This window comes from Musca autumnalis, unplaced genomic scaffold (assembly GCF_047663935.1).
Source record: "Musca autumnalis isolate F117 unplaced genomic scaffold, ASM4766393v1 scaffold_1, whole genome shotgun sequence".
In the NCBI taxonomy this organism is placed as follows: Eukaryota; Metazoa; Arthropoda; class Insecta; order Diptera; family Muscidae; genus Musca; species Musca autumnalis.
Window position 1 is genome coordinate 189,244,875 of NW_027411644.1, and position 24,011 is coordinate 189,268,885.

General features: G+C 36.4%; 2 protein-coding genes and 1 pseudogene across 2 annotated transcripts; 1 reads left to right on the forward strand and 2 right to left on the reverse strand.

Moving 5' to 3' along the window:
* Positions 1-3,651: 3,651 nt before the first annotated feature.
* On the reverse strand, positions 3,652-4,468 carry LOC141389902 (uncharacterized). Its single transcript, XM_073962116.1, has 2 exons — positions 4,454-4,468; positions 3,652-4,374 (listed from the first exon to the last, which is right to left on the reverse strand). The coding sequence occupies exons 1-2, from the start codon at positions 4,466-4,468 to the stop codon at positions 3,652-3,654; spliced, it is 738 nt and encodes a 245-aa protein (XP_073818217.1).
* A 17,141-nt stretch (positions 4,469-21,609) lies between these two features.
* LOC141389904 (uncharacterized) lies at positions 21,610-22,247 on the reverse strand (annotated as a pseudogene).
* An 802-nt stretch (positions 22,248-23,049) lies between these two features.
* On the forward strand, positions 23,050-23,745 carry LOC141389917 (uncharacterized). The gene has a single exon (XM_073962164.1). The coding sequence runs from the start codon at positions 23,050-23,052 to the stop codon at positions 23,743-23,745; it is 696 nt and encodes a 231-aa protein (XP_073818265.1).
* Positions 23,746-24,011: the final 266 nt, after the last annotated feature.

Genomic DNA, 24,011 nt, shown 5'->3' on the forward strand with positions numbered 1-24,011 from the left:
CCCGACACACACATTAAACAACCAATGTAGCTGATATTTGGTATTTAGTCTTCGCCAGGTCTTGCGAAATATTTTTACAGAGAATTGTTTGAATAACCCCCGTGGAACGGTATCGCCCAATTTTCGGGTTTTTAAGGTTTTAGCCACATTATCCACCCAAAAATAACAAAAATTTGGTGTTCAGTCTTCATATATTTTTGTGAGTTTATTGCATTCATCAAAATTGTTTCTTCAAATAAGAGAAATTTCCTTAAATTTTTTTGACCGATTAATGGTCAATAAACGGCACAATTTTTGTTAAAAATCGAAATTTTGACTTTGTATTCTTTTCCTTGACGTTGTATTCTTTTTTAGGGACAAGTCCATACTTTCGAAATAATGGCCCTGGAGCTCCAAAAAATCTGTGGGTGTGGGTATCTCCCACACAAAATTTGGAACATGTGAAGTTTAAGGTTTTTATATCCTCAGCATTTATGCTAACGTGGGTATATACACTTTCATACGGGCAAAATGTGTCTCATCAAAATAATGGTTTTAGACCCAAGGTATGTTTGGTCGAAATGTGTTTCAGACAATTTGGAGTTGATTTAGCCATGTCCGTCCGTCTGTCTATTTGTCTGGCTGGTGCACACGAAAACTCTCGAACGGATGAACCGATTTGGTACAAAATTTGGCTTTCGTAATATTTTGTCCAAACTTAGTTTAGACTTAGATGAGGTTTCAACATGGACTCAATCGGCCCACACAAAATTTCGGAAAAGTTCAGTTTAGGACCTGTTCACGAATCGCTTTGATTTTTGTTTTAGTAACTTGTGTTCACTGCCCCCCATTTAACGGTATAAAACTTAACACTTGATGGGAGTAACCGATTTGGTCCATACTTTACACCTCCTAAAATATCTACTAGATATATATCAGGTTCGAATATGGACTATATTTGTCCACTCCTTCGGGTACCTTCCACACAAAATTTTGGAGAAATTCACTTTAAGACCTGCTCTCGAATCACTTTGATTTTTGTTGAAGCAACTTGCATTCGCTGCCTCAATTACGGCAATAAAAGTTTTTTCAGGGGCAAGTTCATACTGCTTGAGAAAACAGTCCGGAAGTTGTAAAAAAACCCCTATGGTAGTGGCTGTAGGGCTTGAAACGAATACTGCGTTCGACCTTTAGATGTTGTAATATTTCTTCGAATATTAGATGAAATTTGAAGGTGGTGCTTATAGGTTATAGGTTGGGTGCCACCGTGGTGCAATGGTATGCACGCCCGCCTTGCACGCACAAGGTCGGGGGTTCGATTCCCCGGCCAGGCAACATCAAACATTTTTCAACGGTGGCAAAATACCCCTCAGTAATGTTGGCGACATTTTCTGAGTATTTCAGCCTTGAAAAAACTTCTCCATAAGTGGTGTCTTAAGACACGCCGTTCGGACTCGGCGTTAACAGTAGGTCCCATATCATTGAGCTAAATATGAATCGGGGTGCACTCATTGATATGAGAGAAGTCTCCCTTGTCCCGTATGGGATGTTGTGGAACAATGTTTTTTTTTTGTTTGCTTATAGGTCCACTCCTTCCCCACAAAAGTTCGAAAATATTTGCTAAAATGGAACGCGTGATTTCTCATAGACGTAGCAACCCATTTGGTCCAAACATTGGATCTCTGAATATTGTCGAAACTTAGTTTGTGTTCAAATGTGGGCCATATCTGTCCAATCCTTGTGGTACCACCACACAAATGTTCAACATTTTTGTGTGGTTCGAGGATCCTTTGGACATTTTTACCGAAGGTTTTATCTAGTGGCCCTGTTTACAGCGATATTATGTTTTTCGTAGGCTAGTGTGATAAAAAAACCCTATCTATCGATATCCCCACAAGTTTTTGAGCTTTAATCCTATCCATACTTTTGACGGTGCATACGCCCAAAATTTTGAAACCCCCCCTAAATACATACGTTTTTTTGAGAAAAAAAATTATTTCAATCCATTCAGGCTGAGGGTATATATCTGTCTGCAAATCCGACTGATGCTTTTTACTTGTTTTCCTAAGAAAATAGTATAGCTAGATATACAGTTTATTCTGAAACTCAAAGTGAAATTTTGTGTAAATTTTTTCTTCTTTTGACACTCTTCACGTAGAACCAAGTTTCATGTTACTTCCATGCATCAACTCGAAAAAAGAAGGCAACAAATTTCATCAAAAAAATTGGGAAATATTTTCATGTATTTTCAGCAAAATTGATATTGATATTTTCATGATATATGATGTAAATGAAATGACTCATAGTGAAATTTGACGAAGAATATTTTTGTCTTTGACGCCATCTCCCTAAAGTTATATTTTGTGGGACAATTTTGAATAAACTCAGATGAAATCCGACTTTGCATTTTTAGAGATTCTTGGCGATTAGATAAGATTTACAGAATTTGTGTATTTCGAGACTATAGTAAAATTTTATAACGAACAATTTTGTTAAATATTTGGATTTGATATGATCACATTTTAAAGGAGTTTTTAAAGATTTTTGAAAAAAGGACCACAAAGACCCTTTTGATGAACCGCATGAGGGTTAAAATTTTTAACAAAAATATTTCCCACATCCTCCTCTGTAAAGTTGCCAAAGACAATATATACCTAAAATGCAAAGATTCCAAGATACTTAACTCGAATATTTCGAAAAGACTAGAAATGGGCGCAACTTGCCCCGCCTACTTTGGTTAATTTCCGATCTAAACTTTATAAACGCCGATACACGTATCTCGTATTTTTAGCTCTTCATTTTGAAAACAAATTAAATTTTTTTGCACAGTGTTATCAAGCATATGTGAGGTACAAGTGCACAATATTTGGATGATAGATTTTCAACAAACTCACAATTTTCCCAAATATCAAATATCAGAGCTATAGCAATTTACATTGTATATAAATTTATTTATATAAGGTGTATTAAAAAAAGGAACCTGGTATTTAAAGACAATTTAAAGATGTAGCAGGAGATGCTAAACAATGTGAATTTTTGGCATATTTTTTAGAATTGTATAATTTAATTGTTCCACAAACATCCCAGTACGGGTATTTGGTATTTTGCCACCGTTGAAAATTTGATGTGGCCAGGCCTGGGAATCGAAACCGGACTTTCAGTGTACAAGGCGGTTGCACATAGCTAATTCCTAGATGTTGTGGTGTAGGGTATCTCATGGTCTGCCCCGTCCGACTCTAGCCTTTGCTTACTTGTTTTATCATATCTTTTTAACTGCTGACCTTGTATCTGTTAATCTTATCTTGCATAATGGTATTAATTTTGCAGCTTTGGAATGATCTGGACCTAGGCTGCCTTATAGTCGACGAACAGGTCTTATAGTTTGGCTTAGAATGTTCATTCTCGATATATTTGAAGATGACGATGACTATATTACCATCGAAAATCATTTTGTGGTACGAACAACTTAAAAAAAACACTTACGCCAGGATTTATTGGATTCGACTACTGCCTGAAACCATGATTAGAAAACTATCTGAACTTATGTAAATGAGTATTTTCTTGACGAAGGTATTTTTCACAATACAGGTAAATTTTTTTAATATTTATTTAAACAACTAAAATAAAACGAATCATTAATAACAAGAGGTCTTTGGGTTTGTAGCCTTAAATTTAGTGACGGAATACAGATGAGGGCAAATAGGTGTTTTCTGGGGCCTGTGGTGTGGCAGTACGTACAGCAGCAGGTGCTGAAGCAAAGTTAAGAACTGGAGCAACACCACCATTGATACTGTGAGAATTACCAGCCAAGGAATCATATTGTTCTTGAATGGCACGTTGAGCGTTGGCAGCATCTTCAGCGGTACGGTATTTGACAAAGTGAACTTCGGGTTTTTGGTTGTTGTTGTTGCTGAGGTTGTTAAGCTTGTTGGCCAATTCGCCAAGATCGGCTTGTTTGTTGAGAACATAGATGGCGGTCTTTTGTTGGGCAGCTTGTTTAGCCAATGCAAGTGCGGCATTTTCAAGACCTTGATTTTCGGGACCCTTAATAAAGATTACACGGAGGGCTTTCTTGACACTTTTAGCAGCACGTTGGGCAGCATTGGCATCATCGAATTCACCTTCAGGAGCGGAGAAAGAATAGAATTCTTTTTCATATTCAGCAGCGGGGGCAGAATAAGTTGAGGGGGCATCATTAGAGACAGCTGGTGCGGTAAGATCAGCTGGAGCTGTAACACTAGTTGTAGCAGTAAGACCAGCAGGAACGGCCAGACCAGCAGGAGAGGTAAGACCTCCAGAGCCTGGGGTGAATGATAGACCACTGTCTGAGTGGCCCACAGGTTGATAGTTGTAGCCCAATTTATCGGCACAGGCCACAGCAAACAAACATATAACCTGTAAAAGAGCAAACAACAAAAATACATACATTTTATAAATATTTTTTAAAGAAGTATCCTGTCACTTTGACACTTACAATAAATCCAAGCATTTGGTTTGTATGAATTAAACTATCTGAAATGAAGATGTTTTCTGATAATATCTAACAAAGTAACACCTTCTTTTATTTATTGTGTATTTTTATGATGGAGGTTGACCTGTGTGACCACCTACTAGTCGTAAAATAGTCAATTATCAACACCGTTGCAAATATGAATGTATACATACATTGCTATATGTGCAGTACATACCGCCACCATAACTTAACCTGTTTTAATATCGAAAACACACACAAACACATATGTATGTATTTCGTTAACGATACGCTACAAAAATAAATTTTACAAATAGACTCAACTTTTAGGAACTCGTTCCGTCTCACCTATTCGTTTGTAAACTTTTCATAACAATGTTCCGACAAACAAAATGCATATTTAATTTGATCACATATTTGAGCTATTTTTAGCTCTACGTTGTAAAACCCATTTTTAGTGTCGATCATTTATTTACCTGTATCTTCTTCTATGTGGGTCAAAATGAGTTTATTGAACTCTTGGAATTTTGGGTGATCAAGAATTCGGAAATCTAACACGATTTGTTTTTCTGTTAAGCAGCAACATCAGCGCCAGGTATTCTTTGTAGTCTGGCGCCGCCAAACATACCAAACGGCAAGGTTAGCTTTGAATTTATTTCTTTTTTTGGTTGTCTGGTCTGAGCCAAGTAGCTGGATTATATTTTGTTTCACTTTCGTTTGATGATGTTTATAATGATGCTGGCTGTTCTCTACCGCTGGTATTAAATAATCATTAATTAAGTCTTCTATTGTTTGGGGCATTCGATTAAATCTATTGGATTTAAATTATGGATGTGTTCCGCGTTATTTGGTTCGGGTGAATCCCAAACTAAAGTTATATTAAAACGCATGCATTATTGTTGACTATATGAAACAAAATTCGATACACTATGGTAGATTTAAAATAATTAGTCGATACTGTAAATAAATATGGTAATAACTATGGTAATATTGCTAAAAATAAAATCATAAGAATTTAACATTGGGATCATTGTCTAATATAATATAGAATAGAAGAATTAGTAAACACAAATAAAAAGCATTAGTCGGCTTTGCTGACGAAAATATACCCTCAGCCTCTGTGAATTGAAAGTTTCATATATGGATCAAATACCGGCTACACAAATCCTTTTCCCCAAAAATTAAATATTCATGGTGTATTCGGAATTTTGTGGTCCTTTATTTATATTGACGATTGTGAATGTTACGAGTAAAGGCCTGCAAATAAATTTGATTTGGATTAAATCGTAAAATGTTGCGTAGGAGGTACCTAAAGGAATGGATTGACATAGTCCATTTCAAAATGATGCGGAGGAAATACTTGAAGGTATGAACCGACATAGTCCATTATGGAAGTTGGCCTAATTTGGGGGTCATATCTTTTTGATTGATATATCACTTTAGTGGGTAATAGTATAACTATTGTATCAGTATGCCAGGAAGCATGGACTTGTCCACGGAAAACATAATCTCGCTGTGAACGGGGCCACAACGAACAGCATCGGTATACATTTCCCAAGGATCTTCGAACGGACCCTAAACTGCACTTATAAATAAATGTTGAACTTTTGTGGGGGAGGTACCCTAAGGAGAGGACCGATATGGATATTTTAGAAGTTAAACTAAATTTGTACAAAATATTAGGAAATCCAAAGTTTGGACCAAATTGGTTGCCCCGTGCATACAATTTTAGTGACATTTTTAAATATTGGGGGAAATACCGATATTGTTCATCTTCGAACTGAAACTAAGTTTGGACAAAATATGACGATGACCAAATTTTGGACCAAATCGGTTGATCCGTTCGGGAGTTATCTTGCGGTGCAACCACTACACACGGTTTCATAAGGTTTTTTTGCACCTTTCAGGATATTTTCTCAAGAAGTATGGACTTGCCTCTGAAAAAACTCTTGCTGACGTAAAGGAGGCAGCGCATACAAGTTGCTTCATCAGAAATCAAAGTGATTCGAAAGCGGGCCTTAAAGTGAATTTATCGGAAATTTTGTGTGGTAGGGGTGGACAAATATAGCTCATATTCAAACCTGATCTATATCTGGTAGATATACATATTAGGATGTATAAAGAATGGACCAAATCGGTCACTCCATTCAAGAGTTAAAGTGCGCATAATTTTCCGAACATTTTTGAACTTTTGTGTGGGAGGTACCTGAAGAAGTGGACCGATATAGCTTATCATCGAACTTAAATTAAGTGTGGACAAAATATTACGAAGGCCAAATTTTGGATAGAATCGACAGATCCGTTTCAGAGTTATCTTGCGCTCCAACTATTACACACGGCGTCACGGTTTTTTTTTTTGCAACTTTAAGGCTATTTTCTCAAGAAGTATGGACTTGCCCTTGATGAAACTTCTACCGTTGTTTGGGGGCAGTGAATAAAAACCAAAAGCAGTGAAGCAAAAACCAAAGCAATTCGAGAGCAGGTCCTAAACTGCACGTTCCGAAATTTTGTGTGGGAGGTACCCGAAGAAGTGGAGCATATTGGAACCTCATCTAAGTCTGGTAGAAATTTCACGATGTGCAAAGTATGGACCAAATCGGTTAATCCCTTTAAAAGTTATTGTGCGCACAAATTTTCCCAACATTTTCGAACTTTTGTGGGGGAGGTACTGGAAGGAGTGGACCGATGTAACCTATCTTCGAACCTAAACTAAGTTTGGACAAAATATAACGAAAGCCAAATTTTGGACATAATTGATTGATTGATCCGTTCGAGAGTTATCTTGCGCTCCAGCCAGACAGACGGACGGACATTGCTAAGTCGACTCCAAATTATCTGAAACGAATTTCTTCCAAACATACTTGGGGTCTAAAACCATTATTTCGATGAGGCATATTTTGCCCGTATGAAAGTGTATAAATTAACGAAAGATGCGTTGTGGTAGGTGTTGTCAAACCTCTTTATTTGAGTTCCCTTATCAAACTAAACTTATTCTAAAAAGACATTTAATAAAGACTAAATTTATTGCTGACACTGCGCCTCGTGTGGAGTGTTGTGTTGCATTATGTTGGATGATGCAATGCTGATACTGCTACTCGTGTGGAGTATAGCATTGCATTCTGTTGGATATTGACAACTATTATTATATCTTTCGCTGACATTGTAGTCAGCGTATTATGATCGTTCACCATAGTCCGTCGGGAATATTAGGGTGAGACGATGGAGACTGTGTTAACTTATATACCCTCGTTAGCATAAATGCTGAGGGTATAAAAACAATTTATTGCTATAACACAACCACAAGAAGTACTTACTTACTAAGTTGGTCCTCTACAGGATATTTGTCCTATAGACTGAAATATGAAAAGATTTCCATTCCTCTATCTATTGGTTGCTTTATTTCTCCAATTTTGAATATCGTGTTTTTCGATCTCGTCTTCCACTTGTTTACTCCATCGAATATCTGGTCTTCCAGTTCTGAGTGTACCGCCATGTGGCCTGTATATACATTTACGACGAGCTTGATATTCACTATCAACGCATATTGGCCCGTAGCTCTTTGAAAGAATTATTCTCTCAAACACTGCCTTATCTGTTTGTGCAAGTACCCAGGCTTCGGAACCATATATTAGAACGAGTAGTATCTGTGATTTGTAAAGTGTTAGTTTTGTTTAACGATATGTGGCCTTGTTCTTGTTTATGGTGGTGCCGAGGTAGGCGGAGCACACTAGTCGAAAGCACTGATCTAGCGGGGCGAATGTCAAAAAATCAAACTATAAAACAGTGAACTTGTGAACCATTGTATCGATTACAGACACTTTGCTGACATTGTTTTTTTTTTCATTTTTGTTGTTGTAATTATTTACTCAGTTATCAACTAAAAGAATCAGATTAAAAAAAAAAATTGCAAACAAATTAACTTCATATTTGTTTAAATGTTAAATAAATGCGTAATAAAACTGAACAACATTTATTTTTAGTTGATAGTAGAGGGTGTGATTTATATTATAAAAGATAGTTTGGGGTCTGGAGATACATAGTTTTCTAGCAATAAATTTTCAAAAAATTAATTTTTATAGTGTTTTATGGGTTGTACGCGTTTGTTCCATAGAGTGCATCTTCTAAACTTGACCGTACCCATAGAGAGTCCAATCTCTGGATATGGAATAATTACATTGGGGCTGCAAATATTTGCAACTCTTCTGATGACTGCACTTTTTTAAATATGGGATTTTGCATGAAATTAATACAAATTTAGCTGTGCATTTGAAAGGGAGCTATATCAATATATGGACCTATCTAGAAAAATGTTTGCAAGGAGTAGTTCTACCCCCGGAGATACCAAAATACCATATTATAAATCTGTTAAAAATATGGGATAACAATCAAAAATTGAACGAATCGGGGGGTACCACAAAAGAAGGCTACATCGAAACATAAATCCGTTTTGAAAATGTTTTGTAAGAAGATTTTACACGCATTGAGAACACGGAATGCAAAATTACAGCCAAGTCGGTTTAAAAATGTGGTCATCACATTCAAAATACCTTAAATCGGGAGGTACGGTTACAAGGGGACTATATGAAAACGTTCACCTATGTCCATAATTTTTGATGGGAATGTTTTGTGACGACTAGGAACCCTAAGTACCAAATTACAGCTAATTTGCTACGCAAATGTGGCTTAAATCCTCAAAATACCCAAAATCGGAAGGTACCGATATATGGGCCTATACCAAAACATTAGCCCATATTGTTCATATTTGGCCCATTATTATCCACAGACACAGGCAAAGTTTCAGTAACATATCTCAATTTGTTTGCAAGTTATTAATTTCGCGCCGCAAGATCAGTGGTTTCGACTACTGCGCGGAGTATTTAACTACCTCAAATTTATAGGATCAAACTTCCACAGTTAGTCCGAGTTCTATGTACGATACTAACATCTTTGTCTTTTCGATGTTTACAGCCAGACCCACTTTAGCAGATTCTCCTTTGACCTGCTTAATTTCGGCATGTGGCATCTGCATCCCGTATAACCTTTTCCAGCAAGATGTTGAACAGATAACACGAAAGGCTGTCTGCTTATCTGAAACCTCTTTTAGTACTGAATTGCTCGGTGAGGTTCTCTTTTAACTGACGACCTAGTATCAGTTAAAGTCATCTTGGAAATCCGAATTAGCTTTGTGGGGATACCAAATTCAGACAAGGCTTGGAATACCTCTGAAAATAGGGGGCTGGTGAAGGCTGCTTTATATTCAAGAAAAAGATGGTAGGTGTCGATGTGCATCGCTTGGGTCTTCTACAAGATTTGTCGCAGGGTAAATATCTGGCCAATGGTGGTCTAAAACCGCATTGATATGGCCCAATTATTTCGTTGACCATAGCATGGTGCTCTTAAACCAACTTTAAATGAAAGGAGCTTACACCTGGGAAGTTTTTGCGGATTCTGAAACTACAATGTTCATAGATGAGAAAAAATAAAAAACTAAATCGCCGGAGCGCTTTTTTTAATAAATCGCGGTCAAAGTTCAAATTTTTAGGGGTGTTTTTAGGATTTCATACACTTTATGTGTGTCGCTTCCAGTTTTGAACAAATCGGGTGGTAGGTCATCGCCTCCTGCTGCCGTCTTATTCTTGAGCCGGTGTATTGCTGCCTTTCTCTCATCTTGGCCGGGCGGTATACATTCAATACCATCTTCTGGTATTGGATCTGCGGTATCTTCGTCGTCTTCGCTAGTATTGGATACCAACAGTTTGGAAAAATGTTCTTTCCATGTCCTGTGTACAATATCTGATGTAGTTACCAAACTACCTTACAGGTCTCTAAAGGAGGATGTGCCTGTACCTTATGTTCCACGCTTTGGTAGAAATTTTTGGACTTCGTTCTGGCTCCAAAACATCTCGATTTTTTCACACTCCCCCTTTTCCATTTCTCATTTTTTCCTGCGGAAAATAGGTTTCTTCTCTCTTCTTCCCTTCTGATACCTATATCGTGCGCTACGTTTTGCTACTGATTACACAATAGCCCTATATGCATTCTCTCTTCGGCGGCACCACGACACTAGTGGTCATACCATGGGTTCCTTGGTGGAGGTCTCTGGTTTCCAAGTAAGGTTTTTGCGACTGCTTGCATGGACTGGACAATACTTTGCCATTGTGGTGATGTGATCAATTGGTTTCTTGTTTTTTTTTTGTTTTTTGATTTGGAGACAGTTACTTGCCCTTATGAATATCTAGATGCTTAAATCTGGTAATTCTAACAACCATGTTTTTGCCGCTGCGATCGTCATTCCATTGTCAGATGTTTCACTGTGCGTCGCTTTTAGGCGATGTTCAGACAGACGCCTTTCTGAAACCATCGTATTTCCTTTATGGCAGTAATATCCGCCTTATATTTATACCCTGAGCATTCATTATAACTAGGGTATATCTCAAATATTGTCAATTGTTTCATATTCCATTTCAAAAAAGGAAATTTTTTCGCGCTACATCAAAAATTTTTAAAAAAATTGCCAAGTACAAATCGGTTTGCGACCAAATTTTTAGTTGTTGCGGACAAATGTTACGGCTGTTTTATTTCGTCTTTTAAGAAAATATATTATAAAAACGCTGTGATACAAAAGATGATGGGTGTCCATGGAAGACGAAAATAACTTTGGTTTCTTTGGGTCACTTCGTTTTTTGATCTTATAATGGTAAATGTGGTAAAAAACGGGGTTTCTGGAATTTTCAAATTAAAACGGGCATAACTTCTTTTTTTTTGACAATGGATTTCAATAATTTTTCCTTTCATAAAAGGGGAAAGTAGTGTCTTTCTAATAGGCCATAATTTTCAAAATCAATTAACTAATGACTAAGTTATAGTGGTTTAAGTGTAAAAAATTGCATTAAAACAGGAAAATGATTTTCTTCGTGCTCTAGGCTGCGCAAAAGTTTCTTTATGTTAGTTCGCCCCTCCGTCAGTATATCAGGTCCGACTTTGCTATAGTTTGGCATTTGGGGTTCCCAGTGATGGCGACACTTCTGTACCAAAAGTTCATGTTTTGTTTTAGGCCCTTATATAACGGTATCGTCCGATTTTAGGTATTTTGGTGTTTAGCCACATTTTTGCACCGAATTAGCTATAATTTGGCATTTGGGGTTCTCTGTGATCACGAAACTTCTATACCAAAAATGATGGAGATGGATCCATCTCCTGTTATAGCCCCCCTAATAACAGGTATTTTGGCGTTTTTAGAACAAATCGTGGACTTATTTCCATCATTTTTGGCGGAGACGTTTCTTGATCACTGGGAACCCCAAACGCCATATTATAGCAAATTCGGTCCAAAACTGTTGCTATGAACGCAAAAATATCTAAAATCGGGTGGTACCGTTATATGGGGGCTATAACTTAGCATGGATCCATCTCCATAATTTTTGGAATAGAAGTTTTATGATCATTGGGAACACCAAAATTATAGCTAATTTGGTCCAAAAATGTAGCTAAAAACGCCAATTGGGCGGTACCGTCATATGGGGGCTATATCAAAACGTGGACCGATATACTCCATCCTTGAAGCTGACCTGCCCGCTAACAAAATATGTTTGTGGATGCTAGAGTGATTACGGCACACGGACGGAGGGACGAACTTGCATAAAAAACCAAAAGGTTAAAACACTTATCCATTTTTCAAACCGATTTCATTAGTTTTTCCCATTTTGGAAAGCTAACTTAATTTCCTCCTTGCTCAAGGTAAATAATAAAAATATTAGGTACCTTCTACGCAGCCTACAGCATAAAGAAATGCATTTTCTTGTTTTTTAATGCGATTTTGTCACACTTAAACCACTATAACTTAGTCATTAGTAAACCGATTTTAAACAATTATGGTTATTTGAAAGACATTATTTTCTCCTTTCAAGAAAAAAATTATTGAAATCCGTTTTTAAAACAAGTAGGATGACGTTAAGTTCGGCCAGGCCAAACTTGTTAAACCCTCCACAATGAGTTGTATTGAAGCATAATTTAACAAATAGTTTCCATTCGTTTATGAAGAAGACTAAACACGAAATTCTAGCAATCTCAGTAAAACAACATTGCTAACCTCCAAAATACCGAAATTCTATGAGGGCAGTATCAAGGCGTGGACCTATACCTACAAATTTCTGGTGGAAAGTTTTGTACCCCCAACGAAGACTAAATACCAAACTTCCGCCATTTCGGTGGAATATTGAGGTCACAACCTTCAAAATACCGAAAATCGGGTGGTACCGTTCTATGGGTGCTATATTAAAGCGTGGACCAGTACCAAAAAATTTCATATTGAAAACTAAATACTAAATTGCAGGCATTTCTGTGGAATATTGAGGCCACAACCTTCAAAATACCAAAAATCGGGAGGTACCGTTCTATGGGGGCTGTATGAAGGCGTGGACCTATGCCCACAAAATTCTGGGAGAAAGTTTTATACCCCCAACGAACCATTTCGGTATGATAATGAAGCTAAAACCTTCAAAATAACGAAAATCGGGTGGTACGTTCTATATATATCCCATTTGCAATACCAAACTTGGAGTAATAAAAACGTCTATACCAAATTGCAAAGCTATAAATTGCGAGATGTATCTTGATTTCAACAGATGGATTTACGGAAAGGAGGACAGACGGACATGGTTATATCGACTTAGAATTTTACCCTGATCAAGAATATATATTGTCGGGCCTTCGATGGATATTTCGATGTGTTACAAACGGAATGGCAAATTTAATTATACCCTACATATTATTGTGGAGGGTATAAAAAGAAGTTATGCCCGTTTAAAGTTGAAAATCCAAGAAACTCAGTTTTTACTACATTTACCGTTAAAAATCAAAAAACGAAGTGACCCAAAGAAACCAAAGATATTTTCGTCTTCCATGGACTCCCACAAAACAGAATTTATGCGTCAGAAGCCCTGCAAATTTTCATTGTAGCACAGCGTTATTTTAAGGAGTACAATTGTTACTAAAAAGTTCTTTCGAAGTGACTTCAGCGAGTAGATTGCATAATATGTACATGTAAAATGTCATTCAGAATTCGCGGAATCTACATAAAATTGATAAATTATCGAATATAAGTCAATTTCTTTTCATAAAGGTCCATTTAGCGGTCACGGCGAATCAAATGAGATTAAAATCATACAGATTGATATTATAGTTTCGATGTAACAGCCAAAATAAGCACATGTTTTGGTCAAACAAATTATTTTTTGTTTGAAAAAATATTTTTTCACATGCATTATGTAGTAGAAAGTATTGGAAAAATCTATAGGAATACTTCCTTCGTTTTTCTTAAATCTCCCAATAAAATAGACGCAGGGTTGTTGAGGATATATCTCAGGGCTTCTGAAATGGAAATAGAGGTCAACCATTTTAATTTATATGCATTTTAGAATACATGTAAATCGCGTAATTATCAAAATCATTTTGTCCGCATGTGATTTTTAAGTGCAGCAAGACCATATCTGTTAAGTTTTATATATTTTTCGAAATTTAATTTGGAGGCTAAGATGTAGCTCATTGTTAAAAAACCTATAAAGCATCGTGCATACAATTTTTGTCCGCATCAGGTTTCAGTGTCACCATGAAAATCTACATCGATATAGGTATATCTATTTCAAGGCGATCAATCAAGGACCGTAGATGTAGCATCACACAAAAAAATGAATGTAGCCACCTTATCAGTGAAGTTTTTTAATCTCTGTTTCCGCAAAAACGAAGATGCTGCACTAGTTTTTTCATTGCAGTGCAGTGCAGTGCAGATATATTCAAAAACAATTTTAGGGGATTTTCCGACCTTGGAATTTATCGTAACTCGCGTTTTAGTAGATGGATTTTCACATGTGCAATAGAGTACGAGGTAATCGAATGGCAATTCCAAATATTGGACCCAAAAATATGATTTTTAGAAAAATGTTCGCACAAAATTTCCTCCGTTGGATGCAGATTTCTATGAAGCTGTGCATACTACATTTACGATATAGGTATCAAATAATTCAGAGTCCCAAGTAGTACAATCCTATAAATAATTTTTTGAAAAAGCTGTGTGCGGAACGCAACTTGAAGAAAATGTCAAAAAACACTGGAAATCTGCCTTCAAAATGTCAGCAGTATTTAATGATAGAAACAGATTAAATTTTGAAAAGTAATACATTATGGTCGTCATTTAGTTTGCTTCTACTTTGACAGGAAACTCGGGAAAAGTGTGGTTTACTCACAAATCGAAAGAAAACAGAAAAAGTCAAGTTGCCTTCAATCCATTGTTACCCATTTTTTAACATAAACATTTGTGTAATGTACAATCTCAAGTCGCGCGTTTTAGAATGGTAAACCTTGGCCTCAGCCATGTTAAATTTTCAAAAATATTGATGATATACACTTTCATACATGCAACATGAGCCTCATCGAAATAAAACTTAGTTTATGTTCGAAGATGGGTTATATCGCACGATATCTCTTGAAGGTAGTAACTTATTTGGTCCATTCGTTGCACAGTGTGAAATTTATACCAGACTTAGAGAGATTTCAATATGGACTCAAACGGCCCCCTCCTTCGGGTACCGCCCACACAAAATTTCGGATAAGTTCAGTTTAAGACCTACTCTCGAATCGCTTTGATTTTTGTTGCAATAACTTGTATTCGCTGCCCACATTACGGCGGTACAAGTTTTTTAGGGGCAAGTACATACTTCTTGAGAAAATAGCCCGAAAGTTGTAAAAAATCTTGTGACAACATTTGTAGTGGCTGGAGCGCACTATAACTCTCGAAATGACCAACCGATTTGGTCCAAAATTTGGCCTTCGTATTGTTCTGTCCAAACTTAGTTTAAAGTCGGAGATGGACAATATCGGTCCCCAACTTAAGGACCAATCGATATAATATGATACACTTATTACTAGACTAAATTTTGTCACACATTCCAAATCTCATCAAAATTGGACAGATATAGGATTTTAGGTGCAGCTAATATGTGAAGTCTGGCGTTAATATACAGTGCTGGACATATCGATGGAAACTTTTTTCAGAAAACTAAATAAAATAATTTTTGACTAAGTACATTTATTCCCTAGTCAAATACACCTGCATATTTAATTTTATGCAAAAATATGCAGGTATAAATTAACTTAGGAATAACTTAATTTAGTCACAAATTATTTTATTTTCTTTTCTGAAAAAAGTTTCCATTGATATGTCTAGCACTGTATATTTATTTATTTATAATATTTATTATATATTTATCCTATTAATTACTAAAAAAATAAAATTCAACGCGTATATGATAAATGAAAAACAATTTCATCGAAATCGGCACCTTCTCTACATGGTCCATAAAGCGTTTGGTCCTTAAAGCGTTTGTGGACGTCGTTAACTTAAGAAGTGTACATGAAGTACCTTTGGTAAAAATTTGCAAACGATCCTCGTACAGCCCTTAAGCAAAAATGTTGAACATTTTGAGGAAGGTACTCGATAGACCTTCTCGGAAATTGATGTACATTTGGAAGACATTTTACGATATTCAAAGTTTCGGTCGTATCGGATGCTCAATTTTTTATATCTTTTGCCACATTATATCAGGCAGTATGGACTTATTCCGGAGAAAACTATCGCAGAAGTTACGATTCGAGAAGTGTTTCTAAAATGCACTTGTGTCAATGATTTTGATATTTTGGGTAGGAGGTCAGAATCACAAGCACTATCTTTGATATATTTTCCATAAGGTCCTCTAATAGTCCCTTAACGTCATTTAAGCGAAAATGTTAAACTTTTGTGAGTGAAGGCCATCTAAGCCATAAACTAATGTCCATTTTTGACTCTATGACTCGCAAATCCACTACGCGTGACGACCGTAAAGCTTGTAACATGACCGTTTCATATATTCATACAACCTGCTATTAATATCAACTACCGTTGCACTTAACATTGGTCGGTCCACTTAGTGGACAAATTGAACTTCAATATAATTAACATCAATCATTTTATGACAATAATTCTCATTCACCTCATGTTACTACCGGAATGTATATTTCAATTTTTTTTCTCGCAGAAGTTTTCGAACACCAGCCTACAAAGTACGAGTATACGTGTAGCTTGCCCACCGTCACTATAACGAGTTATCAACGTTTAGCCCGCTCCAAGCTCTTAGCACAGCAAGCCGAAAAGAACAGAGCCGAACTACACATCCTATTACTTTTGAGCCGACAGCATCCGATTACCACTGAACCCAACAACACACCTGTAGTGCGATTCTCTATCTCATTTTTTGAGTTACCGACAATTGTCAGTAAAATTAAAATGCTTATAATTTCGGTAAGTTAGCGACGAATAAAAAGTAGTCGTAATGTTCTATCGATACCAAGAGTGTTGTCAAGTTTTATTTGAACTTTTGATTTCTAATTTTGCTTTTTAATTTTACCGATTTTTGTCGTTAACTCAAAAAATGAGTTAGAGAATCGCACTACTGATTGGCATTAAACCGACAACATCCGAATACTACAGAGCGGGCAATAAATCCGATTATCAACATCCCGAGCCGTCTATAATCATCCGATTGTCATCGAGCCAACAACTAGCAATCCCATATCAGTTCATATTCTATCCATAATTCCCACAGTTATTTTATTGATTGTACATCAAACACCAAGAGTTCTATAACACAGATTGAAACTGTAAACACTCTTGTTATATCCTGGGGCTGGATTCTTGTTCTATGAAATTTTCAAATGAAAAATATTTCCTTTATAATTTTTTTCATTTGACAGTTTTTTCATTTACATATAAAAGTTTTCATTTCACATTTTCATAGAAACAGAATTGAGCCCCTGGTTTGGTTTTGACCAAAATGTTTGTACAGCCATATTTTGGGTGGTTTTGGGGGTCCCGGGGGGAAAGAAGCCAATTAATTTTGGTGATGATGGGGTGATATTCAGGGGTCGTAATTGTCAAAAACTCATTTGGGGGAAAGTCAACGTTTTATAACAAGGCGAATATCACCTCTTCTATTAGGGGTATCAAAACAAATGGCCATGAAAGTAAAAATATCACTTTTACAACGATATAAATAAGGTTGTCGTAGGTGGTCAAACGACGGACATATGGCATTAGTCGTTAAACCAACCCAAATTTTCATTTTTGCGATTTTAATTGTAATGACGAATATTAAAGATTTGGTTGGGAACCTACCAATTGTAAAGCCTGACTATGAAAGTAGAAAATTCCACCTTCACAATCATGCACATTAGGTTAAAGTATGTGGTCAAACAACGGACATATCGCAAAAGTCGGTAATACATCCCATTTTTCTATTTTTATACCCTCTACCATAAAATGGAGGATATAATTAAATTTGTCATTCTGTTTGTATCACATCGAAATATTCTACGGAGACCGTAAAAAGTATGTATACTCTTGATCAGGTTACATTTCTAAGTCGATATAACCATGTCCGTTCGTCCGTCTGTTGAAATCAAGATACAGCTCGCAATTTTAAGATAGAGCTTCCTACTTTGGTATAGAAGTTTCTATTACTGCTAGAATGTTTGGTATTGCAAATGAGCTTAATCGGTCCACGTTTAGATATAGTCCCCATAGAACAGTACCACCCGATTTTTCGGTATTTTGAAGATTTTAACTCCATTATCACAACGAAATATCGGAAGTTTGGTATTTAGTCTTTGAGTTTAACAATTTTCCGTCAGAAATTTGTCGGTATAGTTTTGACATAGAACCGTACCTCCCGAATTTGGGTATTTTGAAATTACAGAAATTTGGTATTTAGTCTTCTTCATAAACGAATGGAAACTAATTGTTCGATTTTACTTCAATACAACTCGTGACGGAGGGTATAACAAGTTCGGCCCGCCTTTCTTACTTGTTTTATTAACGCTACAGGTCGCAATTTTGGTCCGATCGTCACGAAATTTTGGGTATTAATGGGGATCCCAGAGAGGAAGAAGCCTATTGAGTTTTATGATGGTCGGTCATTGATCGGAATGGACGAAAACTTATGGGGAGAAAAATTCAAAGTGTTATTTTTATTCCAGAAAAGTCCGTCAATGGGAGAATAAATGTTTACTTTTATAACGATGCAAAATAGGTTGGTGTGCATCTTACTTTTCATTTCTTATTTGAATTGTACTGACGAATATCCCAGCTTTGGATGGATGCGTTTTAACAAATGAAACCTATATTAAGGAAGACATTCTGAGCTTTAAATTTATCCCAATTGCATTGCCAAAGTTGGTCAAATACTAACGATGTATAAATAGACGGTCAGGTGTCCCAATTTCCCATTTGGGAATTTTATTTCCATGGTGGATATTTCTGCTTTTGTTGGACATTTTCCAAGAGCTGGACAATGAAACTGCGCCATTTGAGCTTTAATTTAAATTATTACAAAATGTGGAATTGATGGTCAAATATAAAATGACAGAGTTAATGCAAAAGGAGCTAAGCTATCCCATTTATAATATTTTGACGTTTTATTTTAAGGGCAAACATCTCTATTTCTATTTAGTGGACTAAAGACATGCAAAAAACCATAAGTACAAAGTAGACTAACGACAGTAGTCAAGTAGAAAATTAATTACACTATGCATCACGGGAAATGCAAACAATTTCGAGTATGCATTTTTATTGAGGCTACAAAAATCCTTGTTGGGTTTTGTTCTGTCAGATCCAGTTCGTATTTTATGGTCTCATCTAAACCGGTCTAAAACTACAGTTTTTAGCAGTTATCGTACCTTTATCTCAGAAACGGTTAGGAATTTGGTCTTGCTGTCGTTGGCAATATTGTAGACCTCAATTAGTAGAACTTGATTTTTGAACAGACCACATAGGAAATACTTCATCTAGAGCATCAAAATCGATAAAATATAGAAAATTTTACATAATTGCTGAAATTCTGGTCAGTATTAGCTGAACTAGAACATTCTGAAACTCTAAAATGCTTTCTTCATGTTGTTTCAGCGGTATTTTGGATCATACCCAGCAAAAAAAGTCCTCCCAAAATCATGGGTTTTGTAAGGGATTTTTGGCAGCCGTAACTACTCGCAAACCCCCTTTCTTCCCCATTATTTTTACAAGGGCAGGTCGCACTCAGTTTGTAGTTATTTTATGACCACTAGAATAACTAGTTATTCTGTGGCCACTAGAAGTTGAAAAATAAGTTGAAAAAATTTATATTTTTAGAACAGTTGATGTAGAGATTTTTTTTAATTTCATCACACTTTTTACATTTATTTTACTTTATTTTATTTCGCTTGTTGTGCGAGTTGAACACACGAACCCTCTGATTTCTAGCCAATGACACTACATACTATGCCACGCACACGTAGATTAAGGGTTGCTTAAGAACTTAAATGTGCAGTACACATATACACCACGAACTGTTATTTTTTAATTAAAAAAAACTCGCGTGCCGACAGTGAGCGTTGAACACACAACCCTAGGATTTATAGTCGGACACACACTCACTGTGCCACCGTCCTCATTACTTAGTGAGGAGCAAAGTAAGTAGATTTGCCTTGTAATTTTTTTAAGAAGTATCCCATTACTTTTCAGATTACTTGTAATGGGAAAAGAAGCTTGTTTACATTACTTTGTAATGGGTTACGTAATGACTAATGGATCCGAATTTTTGCTGGGTATATTTCACAACAAATATTTCAAACACCGTTCACCCGAACAGTTTATTCCCGCATTTCAGATTTCACCACATTATTGACATATTTATTAAATCGTCGTTGAAAAATATACTCAAAACAACGTGATAGAGGCATTTTACAACAATGGCTCTGAGGAGTTGTGTATTACATTCCAGCGAATATTTTTTCAAAAGAAAACATTAAGAAAAAATTAACGGTTTTGGAGATATGGTGCTAAATGTATAAATAGTATGGAAATTTTCGATAATTTAGAAAATTTCAGGCTATAAATACAGTTTTTCGAGTTCATTATTTCTGCCATTCTTGCCCTTATCTACAAATTTACTTCCGAAGTCAGATGAAGATTCATATAGGTTTTAGAGATATAGCCCAGAATTCCTTTAAAATGTCAATATTTAACTATGTTCAGTTGGGACCATAAAATCCGACCTGCACAGCGTTATTAATTATTTTGGTTCAGTTCGCCCTAAGTCACACCAAACGCCAAATAGGTGAAAGCTTTAGTGTTTACCAGTGAAACGTTTATGCACCGCGGTAGTGGTGTAGGGTATGAAATAGTCGGCATGGTCCCGACTGTAGCCTTGCTCACTTGTTTTACCTAAGGTTTGTGTGTCCTGAGGTCAAACCACTCGTTATAAGTTTTTCGCCGATTTTCTCTGGAAGTATGGATTTTCGTTTAAAAATAAACTTGTGCAGTCGTAAAAATGTCCGCTAGGACGCGCTGTTGCAAAAAATTCAAAATGTTTCGATATCTGATCTTAAATTTCATTTAAAATGTACAGCCATGTTCATGTATGTCGACCGAAAGGTTTTTTTGCGGGTTGGAAGTCGAAAAAAATCATTTTCCGTTCATGTAAACGTCTTTGGACAGAAAATCTATGCGACCGACAAGCCATACGAAATATCACGTAAACATACACTTCTCCTGTAAACTTGTGTTTGTGTACATATTTCGAAAGGACTGTCTGTTGTAGAAAGAGAATGTCAAAATCACTCACTTGCATTAAGCTGTCGAGTAGAACGTAAACTCGCGAATAATACCGAAAATCTTAAAACAAATATACGCAACACATTCTTGAAACAAAATAAAAATTTTAGAGACACGTGAAAACGATTCTGTCCCAATATATTACGATGTGCCACATTTTTGCTGTTATCAAAGTACATATGCCCCCGTTAGCCTAAAGCCTAAGGGTATAATTAAACGGAGTTAAACAATATCCGTTATTTATTGCAGGAAGTGGGAATTTTTCTGATTGAGAAGAATTTTATACATTTCGAAGTAAATCACAGGCACCTGCATGAAAATACACCCCACCAACAACTTTCAACACTTTAAGTAATAACAATTCAAATCAAATTAATTAAATTTAACAACAAATAACAATTTTATTGTTTTATAAAACTAAAAATATTTGTAATACTCGTTCCTATATATTATAGCAAAGAAAATTCCACAGGGTTTTACTTTCTTAATGACGGAAAACGGAAGCTATCAAGTAGCTAGCACCAGGAGCAGAAGCAGCGGGAGCAGTAGCAATGAGTGCTTGAGAAGCAAAATTGATGACTGGAGCAACACCACCGTTGATATTAGTAGATGGACCACCCAAAGAATCGTATTGGCTTTGGATAGCATGTTGTGCATTGACAGCATCTTCAGGAGTACGGTACTTGACAAAGTGAACTTCGGGTCTTTGGTTGTTGTTGTGGCCGAGGCTGTTGAATTTGTTGGCCAAACCTGCGAGATCGGCTTGTTTGTTGAGAACATAGATCGCAGTTTGTTGTTGGGCAGCTTGTTTAGCCAAAGCCAAAGCAGCATCTTCCAAACCACTGTTTTCGGGGCCCTTGATGAAGACAACACGTAGGCCTTTCTTCACAGCATTAGCCAATTGGTCGGCATTGATGGGTTCATTGAAATCAACATCGTTGACAGAGAAAGTGTAGCTTCGAAAGAACCAACACCACCATCATAGCTTGATGCAATATTGCTGGCAGCAGCACCAGGAGCAAAGGGTAATCCAGATGAGGAGTGACCAACGGGTTGATAGTTATAACCCAACTTATCAACACAGACCACTGCAACCAAACACAAGAAAATAAAGGCACGCATTCTGGTTAGTGTGACTAGATTAGTTTCTAATGATTGAAGTGTTTGTCGTTTTATGATTGGAAATTTGCAACGGTGGGAGTTTTTATATGATTAATATCAAATATTTCGGAGAAATATGACATGATTATGAATTAAAAAAGTTATGCTATGCTGATACACAAAAACACAAATACTATGACGCCAGATAAAAAGCCGGCTGGTGTTAACAAAGAGAAATACCTTTAATCAATTATAGATAAATTATTGTAAAAACAAAAGCATTAAAAATAACAAGAAAACGTCTGATGCACAAAGATTGTACAAATACGAGCCATTTCTTTCGATAGTTATCGCGCCCATAAACGATTTTAGTTATTGTAGTTCTTTAGAGACTGAAATTGCCTGACTTGCTTTATTTATGTCTTTTATATTTTGCTTTTAAAATATATTTGATATTGAAATAGTTTGATGAAACAATCATATTTAGGTTAAATACCATTGCTAAAAATATCATATTTTATTGACTATTTTCTTTTTAAATATTTTATATATAACTGTTAAAATGTATTTCCTTTGTTAAGTGGTATTTCGAAAACATCCGACGGTTTTTAAGCTGGCGTCATAATGTTTGTGTTGTTGTCTATCGAAATAGAATAACTTTTTCAATCCGAAATCAAGTCATAATTCTACTGGTATTATCTGCGAAATATTTCGTTCGTGCGAATTTTTTAACACATATAAAAACATCCACCGTTGCAAATAGCCAATCATAAAACGACGAACACTTCAATCATTAGAAACTAATCTAATCACACTAACCAGAATGCGTGCCTTTATTGTCTTGTGTTTAGTGGCTGTTGGCTGTGCCGATAAACTGGGTTATAACTATCAACCAGTTGGTCACTCCGACTCAGGATTATCATTCGCCCCCGGTGCTGCTGCCAGCGATGTTGCACCCAGCTATGAAGGTGGCATTGGTTCTTTCGAAGGTCAAGGTTCCAGTGTCGCACCCTCTTTCGCTCCACAAGGTGAATTGGAAAAGGAATTCTACACTTTCTCTGCCAACGATGGTGATTTCAATGAACCCATCAACGCCGACCAATTGGCTAATGCTGTGAAGAAAGGCCTACGAGTTGTCTTCATCAAGGGCCCCGAAAACAGTGGTTTGGAAGATGCTGCTTTGGCTTTGGCCAAACAAGCTGCCCAACAACAAACTGCCATCTATGTTCTCAACAAACAAGCCGATCTCGCAGGTTTGGCCAACAAATTCAACAGCCTCGGCAGCAACAACAATCAAAGACCCGAAGTTCACTTTGTCAAGTACCGTACTCCTGAAGATGCTGCTAATGCTCAACGTGCTATCCAAAGCCAATACGATTCTTTGGGTGGTCCATCTACCAGCATTAATGGTGGTGTGGCTCCAGTTATCAACTTTGCTTCTCAGACTCCCATTGCTGCTGCTCCTGCTGCTTCTGCTCCTGGTGCTAGCTACTTGCCTGCTTCCGTTTTCCGTCATTAAGAAAGTAAAACACCTGTGGAAATCTCTCTGCGATGAAATATAGAAGTATTACAGTTGTTGTTAATTTTATAAAGCAATAACATTGTTATTTGTTGTTAAATTTAATTAATTGTATTTGCGTTATGATTATTTAAAGCGTCAAACTTGCTGTTATTTTACATTTGTGGTTCTTAGTGGTCACAACACTTCTCCACCATAAATTGTTTACATAGGTCCAGGTTTTGGTATAGAATCCATATAACAGTACCTCCCGATTTTCGCTATTT

Bases quoted from the DNA above. Each gene is read 5' to 3' on its own strand.
- LOC141389917 (XM_073962164.1), top strand. From the start codon at position 23,050: ATGCGTGCCTTTATTGTCTTGTGTTTAGTGGCTGTTGGCTGTGCCGAT.